The 10,066-nt window shown below is 42.5% G+C and overlaps 1 protein-coding gene across 1 annotated transcript; it reads right to left on the minus strand.

The window, feature by feature from the left end:
• Positions 1-1,677: 1,677 nt before the first annotated feature.
• LOC113722284 (uncharacterized) lies at positions 1,678-8,797 on the minus strand. The gene is made up of 2 exons (XM_072046181.1): positions 5,434-8,797; positions 1,678-5,057 (listed from the first exon to the last, which is right to left on the minus strand). The coding sequence occupies exons 1-2, from the start codon at positions 8,795-8,797 to the stop codon at positions 1,678-1,680; spliced, it is 6,744 nt and encodes a 2,247-aa protein (XP_071902282.1).
• Positions 8,798-10,066: the final 1,269 nt, after the last annotated feature.

The raw sequence follows: 10,066 nt of genomic DNA on the forward strand, positions 1-10,066 counted from the left end.
GGGATAAAACCCGAGCCTGCCGAGGTCGGAGGGATAAAACCCATGCCCAACGAAACATAAAAGCGGTCAGTGGGATAAAACCCGAGCCTGCCGAGGTCGGAGGGATAAAACCCATGCCCAACGAAAAAAAAGAAAAAAAAAAAAAAAGCGGTCAGTGGGATAAAACCCGAGCCTGCCGAGGTCGGAGGGATAAAACCCATGCCCAACGAAAAAAAAAAAAAATAAAAGCAGTCAGTGGGATAAAACCCAAGCCTGCCGAGGTCGGAGGGATAAAACCCATGCCCAACGGAACATAAAAGCGGTCAGTTGATCTATTCATATAAACTTTCGTAGGCTTTTGAGAAAACAAATGGTAAACAACTTCCTCTAAAATTGCCCCAGTGTGATGCTTATCGGATTGTCCGACCTGCAAGAAAAGAAATAATGATAGATAATACCGCCATCATTCGATCAACCTCTTCTTCAAGAAAAGTGTAAACATGAGCATTTGGGCTTCTTGTTCGACGAAGTGAGCACTTCAACCCGGCCCTGCAAACCATGTCAAATTCTCATAATATGCAGACCCGCGTATCATCTAGTATCTATTCTCTTCGATAAATCATAGGGATTGCCATTTGATAGAACAAAAGAGACAAATGCGACCATGCAACACATGAAAAACATTCTAGTTGCACATAATGATGAAAGATCTTAACAATATAAACACAATCCTCTACTTTTATTGCACAAAAAATCATTTCAAATAAGTAAGCCTGTATACTCAAATTTCGTGTCTGATAAGTCAAAAACTTTGGCTTTCGAACAAAGTGCTACACTTGACCCTTTGGACATCATCTCTTCGGAGTTCCAATACTTGACAACAGAACCACAATGTAAGGAGAAATTCCAATGAACTAAGTCACCAGCTCTTCAAATCCAAACTCACTTTTCCTTATAAAACCCTACCTCAGCGCCCTTTCGGGTTTTCACTAAGGTTGCCCCCGCCCATTATTTCCTTTTCCTGGGTTTCTTTTTCCTTTTCTTTTTGTTTTTTTTCTCTTTTTTTTTTTTTTTTTTTTAGGTGCCCTTGCGGGTTTTCACCTAGCAAACCAATCTTGTCTATCGCCCATATCAATCTGGAGATGTGTTTTAAGAAATAATGGCATCAGTATAACAATTCTTCCCTTGCAAAATAGGCGAAGATGTTTTTGACATCATGTGCCACTTGATTAGAAATTGTCCTAAAAAGGCAGTATAAAGAACAGAAGTCAGGACTTTTAGGTTTTTGTAATGGGGTCTGGTGGGGTGCTTAGAAAAGATTAAGGTTTGAAAGCGGATTTCAAGTGTGGTTTAAATGATCTGAGATCGCATTTTTCAAATTAACCTACTAATAATTGCCCCAGTTATTCTCAATCGAGATCTTCTTCTTTTCATTTTTCTTTTCATTTTCCTTTATAGCTTTTCCTTTTGAATCCTCTCTTTTCTTTTCTCTTCTTTTCCTTTCTTTCTCATTCTTAGCTTTTTTGACTCAAAACTTGCCCCAGTATGGGGTTTGCGATTCTCAGGGGATGCCAAACGAAATAATTTGCTCTGAAAGCTCAAAAGGGACAACTAGGGATAGAATGTTTGATTGGGAAGGAAGAAGGCCTGACTTTTAATCTGTTCCTCACATTAACCCTAAAAGGAAGATTTCATTTATCATATAAAGAATTTCTTACACATATCTGAATTGATTGGTTGAGGGAACACTTGCCCATCCATTTCTGCAAGAATGAGCGCTCCTCCGGGCAAAACTTTCCGGACGATGAAAGGGCCTTGCCAATTTGGTGCAAATTTCCCCTTAGCTTCCTCTTGTGCTGGCAAAATGTGTTTCAACACTTTATCTCCTTCTGTGAACACCCGTGGTCTGACCCTCTTATTGTAAGCACGGGCTACCCTTTTTTGATAGCATTGACCATGACAAATGGCATTTAACCTTTTCTCATCGATTAAAGACAACTGCTCATGACGTTGTTGAATCCATTCAGCCTCCTCCAGTTTGGCCTCCATTAAAATACGCAAAGAAGGGATTTCGACTTCGGCTGGTAAAACTGCTTCCATTCCATACATGAGATTGTAGGGAGTCGTCCCAGTAGAAGTCCGAATAACAGTTCTATATGCCATTAACGCATAAGGGAGCTTTTCATGCCAATCACGGTGTCTCTCAATCATCTTACGGATTATTTTCTTCAAGTTCTTATTCGCAGCCTCTACTGCTCCATTCATTTGTGGCCTATAAATAGAGGAGTTTCGATGCTTGATTTTGAACTGTGCGCACAAACCATCCACCATGTCATTGTTGAGATTTTTGGCATTATCAGTGATTAATGTCTCCGGCACTCCGAAACGACAAATGATATTCTTTCTTAGAAAGTCTGTTACCACCTTCTTAGTCACATGTTTATAAGACTCAGCTTCGACCCACTTAGTAAAGTATTCAATTGCCACCAGAATAAACCGATGCCCATTTGAAGCGGGAGGGTCAATGGCTCCGATCACATCCATACCCCACATCGAACATGGCCAAGGAGCAGTCATACTGTGTAATTCTGTAGGGGGAGTGTGCATAACATCTCCATGCAATTGACACTTGATGCATTTCCTAACAAAAACTATACAATCATGCTCCATAGTAAGCCAAAAATATCCAGTCCTCATGATCTTCTTTGCTAATAAATGGCCATTCATATGTGATCCACACACTCCACTATGTACTTCCTTCATCAGGTATTCCGCTTCATCTTCGTCAACACACCTCAGAAGGCCCAAATCCGACGTTCTTCTGTATACTACTTCTCCATTCAAGAAGAATTTAGATGATAATCTACGCAAGAAACTTTTGGCAGTCATATCAGCCCCAGATGGGTAGGATCCTGTTTTGAGAAATTCCTTGATATCATTGTACCAGGGACGGCCATCGGAAGACTTTTCCACAACTAGGCAGTGAGCAGGTTTCCCTTGTAGATGAATCTGGATGGGTTCAATTATTAACTCATCCGGATGTTGGATCATTGAAGATAAAGTGGCCAATGCATCGGCGAAGACATTTCTGACACGGGGAATATGCCGAAACTCCAAACTCCTAAATTTATTGGCTAACTCCAGTAAGTTGCAATGATAGGGCAAGATCTTTGAATCCCGAGTAATCCACTCCTTAAGAGTCTGATGTACAAGCAAATCTGAATCACTGAATACTAGTAAATCCTTAATCTCCATTTCTAATGCCATTTTTAACCCAAAAATGCAAGCTTCATATTCAGCCATATTGTTAGTACAGGAAAATCGGAGTTTGGCCGAACCAGGGTAATGTTTTCCTTCAGGCGATACTAGAACAGCTCCAATACCGGCCCCGAAGGAATTTGATGCACCGTCAAAGAACAACCTCCACTCCGGGCATTGATCATTCATATCTTCTGCTATACCCACGAACAAGGCCTCCTCATCCGGAAAATAAGTGTGAAGTGGTTGATAGTCATCTTTCAGCGGATTTTCAGCTAAATGGTCGGCCACAGCCTGGCCTTTGATGGCCTTTTGAGTAGTGAAAATAATGTCAAATTCCGAAAGAATCATCTGCCATTTCGCCATACGTCCCGTCGGCATAGGCTTTCCCAACAAATATTTCAAAGGGTCGGAGCGGGAAATAAGGTAAGTAGTATGACTGAGCAAGTAATGTCTCAATTTTTGGACGGCCCAAGCTAGAGCACAGCAACTCCTCTCAAGAAAAGAATAGTTGGCCTCATACGCAGTGAACTTCTTACTAAGGTAATAGATAGCTTGCTCCCTCTTCCCCGATTCGTCATGTTGTCCCAATACACACCCCATAGCTTCGTCCAACACCGATAGATACATGATCAAAGGTCGCCCGGGTTTGGGTGGCACTAAAACCGGGGGGTGCAACAGGTAATCTTTAATTTTATCAAACGCTTGCTGGCATTCCTCATTCCATTGCAAGGACACATTTTTCTTTAATAATTTGAACAAAGGCTCACACGTATGGGTCAATTGGGCAATGAATCTCCCAATAAAATTAATCTTTCCTAAAAAACTCTTCACGTCTTTTTGCGTTCTTGGCACTGGCATCTCACGAATGGCCTTAATCTTTGCCGGATCTATCTCAATACCCTTCTTACTGACAATGAATCCCAATAACTTTCCGGCAGGGGCCCCAAATGCACACTTTGCAGGGTTTAGTTTTAAATCATATTTCCTCAATCTTTCAAATAACCTCCCCAAGTCAATCAAATGATCCTCCGTTCTCTCGGATTTGATAATGATATCGTCCACATAAACCTCCATCTCCTTATGAATCATATCATGAAAAAGGGTGGTCATAGTCCTTTGATAAGTAGCGCCTGCATTTTTTAGTCCAAACGGCATTACTCGGTAACAAAATGTCCCCCATGGCGTGATAAAAGCAGTTTTCTCCCTATCCTCCTCAGCCATTAAGATCTGGTGATATCCAGCAAAACAATCAGCAAATGATTCAATCTCATGCCCTGCGGTATTATCCAAAAGAATATGAATGTTCGGCAATGGAAAATCATCTTTCGGGCTGGCCTTGTTAAGATCCCTGTAATCGACACATACTCGCACTTCTCCACTTTTCTTCGGAACAGGTACAGGGTTTGAAAGCCAAATGGGATAATGAGACACCATAATAATTCTAGCATTGAGCTGTTTCTCGATTTGCTCCTTAATTTTGAGGCTCATGTCCGGCTTAAACTTGCGAGGTTTCTGCTTTACTGGTGGAAAACTTGGATCAGTCGGTAATCGGTGGACCACTATATCTGTTGAAATTCCAGGCATATCATCATAGGACCAGGCAAATACATCTTGAAACATGGTCAAGAACTCAATCATCTCTTTTCTCTGTTTCTTATTCAAATGAATGCTAACTTTTATCTCCTTAACTTCAGTCTCAGTGCCAATATTAACAGCTTCTGTTTCTTCTAAGTTCGGTTTGGATTTCTCCTCATATTGTTCAAAATCCTTTAATAAAGATTCAGATTCTTCCTCGTTATCGCTCTCGTCTTGAATTTCTGATTCCAAAATTTCAAATTCGTGAGAGATATCGAGATTACAATCATCAAATTCCAGAATAGTGATATCCAAAGGGTCAATGTGTTTTATTTCTGGCCATCTGAAAAAAAAATGAAATGAGTACAATAGGAAGTAAGTTAAATCCATTTGGGCCATAAACACTGTGCATTTCATTGAAATTCAAAGTAAAGGATAACATCATGACATGCTACTTAACAAGAAAATTAACGCAAGACTTGCATTGGAAAACATTTGATTGAAAACTATTTACAAACTTGAAAGACAAAAGATAAGTAGTATAAACGATTTGTCTCATGTCGACCAAAGGCAATCCCCTAATTTACCGAAATTCCCTGCAGGAGGGAAGAGGATCACGGGTCCAGTTCTTCATTGCTTCAATAGGCACCTCTGGAAATCCTGGGTCCTCCAACGGCTCCCTTTCAGAAATAACCCCCACAAATAGCTCAGATAACCCAACCTCCACTTCCTCGATCGGGTCTACTTCAGATTTGATCACCTCTGATGGGTAAGGAAAAGTACAATACAATGGTGGGATATTCATGATAAGCTGCCTTCCTTCCTTCTCCGCCTTTTTACGATTCATCATTTCTTTCTTATCCCTGGCAGTAGGTTGAAACCCTAATCCGAAAGTATCCTTCTTTCCTTGAAGTTCTATTGGCTCCAAAACTCCCTGCAGGTTGCGCCCGAGGCCCTTGCCCATCTCATATCTTCCTCGAATCATCTCTTTAGCCATCATAACACTAGCTTCTGGCAGATTCATTTCCACCACGGGCTTCTCCTTAGATATCCATCCTACGGAAACAATGTCAGCCACATGATGAGAAGAAAGCAGAGATGTTTTACTATCCTCCTCATTTGGTCCAGAGTTAACAATCATTGTGCAATCATCCTCTGCAAAAACTGTGATCAATTGATCATTCACCACAAACCTCAGCAACTGATGAAGTGAAGAGGGTATAGCGCCCGAGGTGTGAATCCAAGGCCGTCCAAGGAGAATGTTATAAACACTTGAAAAATTCATGACTTGGCACATGACCTGAAACTGGGCAGGTCCGATTTCGATCACTAAATCCACTTCCCCCATTGGTTCACTTTTTGCGCCATCAAATCCTCTCACCACAGTGGTTGACGGCCGCAATTTAGTCTCTTGAAATCCTAACTTAACCAAAGTATTCCAAGGGCAGATATTGAGAGCGGAGCCATTGTCTATCAGAACCTTTGGCAAGAGTTTCCCGTTACAGCGGACTGAGATATACAAAGCTTTGTTGTGTCCAATCCCCTCGGCAGTTAGATCTTCATCAGAAAAAGAAATCCGACTGGAAGCCAAAACATGTTCAACTACATTGGCGAATTTGTCAATTGGAATATTTTTAGGCACTTGAGCCTCAGTTAAGACCTTGACCAGGGCCTCTCGGTGAAGTTCCGAGGTTAAGAGCAGATTTAACATGGAAATTTGAGCGGGCATCTTGTCCAATTGCTCGACTACCTTATACTCACTCTTCTTTAACATCTTAAGGAAATTAAAAGCCTCTTCATCCGTCACTATGGGTTTCGTTGGTGTAGCACCTTCTTTTGCTTTTGAGGACTCATCAACTGCAGGCTCCCCTATGATTCTCCCTGATCTAGTGATGGCATCCACTTCCTTCTTAGGCACCTTCCTCTCTCCAATTAACAGTGTAGGTTCGCTATAATTCCACGGGACCTCTTGTAAATTAAGAACAGGAGTTTGCTCAGGCAATTCAAGTACCACGAGTTCCGAAGGCTCACATTCGAAGGGTATCATTTCCAAAATAAAAGGATCAGTATTCTCTTCAACTTTATAGGCTTCCTCCTCCAATATAAACGGTTCTCCAATGACCCCCATGATCTCGGCCTCGTCTACAATGTACTGTGTAGGGTCCTCAATCCCTTCCTCTATGGTGATAGTCCCCACAGTATCCTTGTGCTGAGGAAAAGGATTGTTGCTAACACTTGGCCCTTGTTCATCTTTCCTTCTCAGAATTATGTCTCCAGCATCAATCATATCTTGAATTTTATGCTTAAGTGCCCAGCAATTGGCCGTCGGATGTCCAGGGGATCCCGAATGATAAGCGCAAAACGATTGAGGATCATAACCAGGGGGAAATCCCCTGGGATAGGTCTTAGGGGGTACCGTACCAATCTTCCCAGCAGCTTTTAATTGCTCATATAACTGGTCAACAGGTCGACCTAGATTGGTAAAGGTTCGGTATGGGGTTGGATTTTGGGTGTCACGGGTTTGTTGGTACTGGTAATTTGGGTTAGGAGATGGAATAGGTCTTGGGTTAAAAGGAGGGCGAGGTCTAATTTGCAAGTTTGGTGGGGAAACATGAAATGGCGTCGATGGTGTGTTTGGATAATTTGGTCGAGGACGGGGGTGGTTGATAGTGGTATTGTAAACAGGGCGTGGGTGTGGTTGATATAAGTAACAAGGTGAGTAGGTGGGATTTTGTTGGTATCTAGGCCGAGAAGAAAAACCCTGGTCCCAGACAAAAGAGGCTTCCTCATCTTTCTTCTTAAATTGAGCCTTTTTACTACTGCCACTCTGACTCTGCATAGCTTCCAACTGTGACTTTAAAGCTGAAACATTAACAATCTTGCCTGCCCTTATAAACTCGTCATACTCTTCCAATTTGTTAACAATTTCAGCAAAGGAACACCCAGTCATACGGAAAATCTCTTCAAAGTAGGGTGGGTCATGAGCTTTAATAAACGTGCGAACAATCTCGTTTTCAGTCATAGGCGGCTCCACTTTGGCGGCCAATTTCCTCCATCTCTTCGCATATGTCTTATGGTCCTCCGATGGCTTCCTCTTGGTCCCCTCCAATGTGGTCCTCGTCGGAGCGAGCTCACAATTATATTCATACTGCCTCACAAAAGCAGTCGATAAATCCATCCAAGATTTCATATCTTCAGGCTTCAAATTGGAATACCAATCCAACGCGTCGCCTTCTAAACTCTCGGGAAATAAGCGTACCGGCAGATTCTCATCGTCTATTGGTCTTCCCAGCTTGTTTGCAAACATCCGAAGGTGGGTTTTGGGATTCCCCGTTCCGTCGTACTTGGTAAATTTGGGTGCTTTGAAACCCACCGGCAACTGCATATCCGGAAACAGGCACAGCTCGTTGTAGTCCAAACCTCCTTGTTTGCTCACACCTTGGCTTTTCCTTATAAACTCCTCGAACCGATCCAATCTCTTTAGTAAATTCTTGTCCACGGGCACGGACGACCCCCCAACTTCAGTTTTCCCTTGAACGGCGGTATCTAGGGTGAATGGTTCAGCGGTGGCGTAATAATGTGGTCCTTGTGGTTCGAAAGGCATGCTCACAGTAATGGGCGGATAATTCTGGGAAATTTGGACTTGAGGAGGATTAGTTTGGATGTGAGGTGCATATGTAGGTGGTGGGCCATGAGTGGGATAAGTAAAGGTTTCTTCGGGTGGATTCATAGCTTGTGAAGAAACCGAGATTTGAGCATATGGTAAGAGTATTGGTTCAGATTGGCCCGGGGGTAAGGGTGCATGTTGCTGCTCACCGCTAGCGCCACTAGCTACCAATTGATCGATTACATGCCGTTGGGCCATCATTTCAACACTTAGCTCATTAAACCGGTTGAGAACCTCGCTCAGCTGAGCTCCCAGATTTGCCAAATCAGTTGATGATGTTGCGGGCCTTTCAGATGATTCCGGATGGGTACTCATGTTTACACTTTCCCTCGAAGCTCGGCTACGCGATCGGGTGATAATGGGGCTTCTTCGGGTAGCTATATTTAAATATTACCTGGAGACGTAGGAAAACCCTTATTAGATGCCCTTCTTGATTGACTGTTGCCAAAAAAAGAAGAAAAAATAAAAGAAAAAAAAAAAACAGGAGTTAGTAAAAAGTAAAATAATTCGGATGCATGTCCTATTTGGGAGCCCTTTTTGTGCCAAGGGTAGGCCTAGCATGATGCAAGCCTTCGGGGTAAATCCCATTTTTCAAACCTGTAAGTGAATATAAAAACAGGAATTCTCATTAATCATGGATAAGCTTAATCCTTCTTTACAATTTCATTGATGGTTCGACTGACCATTCTTACAAAGTCTTCATGTCTAGCTAGTTTAGTGTGTTGGGACTCCCTAGAACTCCCGATACTAAGTTTCCGAATTTCATCTTGGATTTGGCCAAATGCACTCAATGCCTTTTCCAAGTTCTCGGTCTTTGTGGCCTCTTTCTTCAATTGTGAGCGGGCGTCTTCCAATGCTTGATCGGCTACCATGATCTGCAACTGACGATTCTCCAACTCTTTCCTCAACTTTTCATTCTGCTCCTCAAGACTAAGGGAGACCAACGATGCCCTTTCTCTTCCTTGTTCCATTATTGATTTGATCCATTCGTTGTACTCTAAGACGACCTTAGGCTCTACTTTATTCACTTGGTCCAAATGCAGGTTGTCCAGACTACACAGATTCCCCCAAGCTTCCAGCACCATAGTCTGGCATTCGGTGACTGTATTGAGTTCGATGCTCCCCATCCTTTGTATGGTCGGCACTCGCTGCGGATACCCAAACTGTCTCATAACTCGTTGTGGCACATACACAATCAATCCACCGGTGCTTGCTAACGGGATAAAATCAAGTTGTGTTGTCCTGAAAGCTGGATCCCTTACTTTCGTCCAATCAAGAACCCATTGTATCTTATCCGAAGTCAAAGCATTGAATTCCTGAATAAACAAACTCGGAGACTCTATTCGATAGTATTTTCTAACCCTCTCTCGGTGCGACTCAACCCAATTTGCTGTTGGAAGGCATGATCCCAACGGATTCAGTGTTCTTTTTGACAGATGCTCCATCGCCCATATTTGAAGTACCAGGTTGGATGCATAGAAAAACCCTCTCTTCTTTCGGCACTCAGTAACAGCGGCGAAAATGTCAGCAATGATAACGGGTACTAAGGTAGGAGTTTTTCCTCTAATTCCCAAAAACACACTC

The sequence above is a fragment of the Coffea arabica genome, chromosome 1c (assembly GCF_036785885.1).
Source record: "Coffea arabica cultivar ET-39 chromosome 1c, Coffea Arabica ET-39 HiFi, whole genome shotgun sequence".
Lineage (NCBI taxonomy): Eukaryota > Viridiplantae > Streptophyta > Magnoliopsida > Gentianales > Rubiaceae > Coffea > Coffea arabica.

What these genes read in the sequence shown, in the direction of transcription:
- LOC113722284 (XM_072046181.1), bottom strand. Translation starts at nt 8,797, where the DNA reads ATGAGTACCCATCCGGAATCATCTGAAAGGCCCGCAACATCATCAACT. An exon ending in AGCAATGAAGAACTGGACCC is followed by an intron (nt 5,058 to 5,433) that starts GTGATCCTCTTC and finishes TTTTGGAATCAG; the next exon opens with AAATTCAAGACGAGAGCGAT.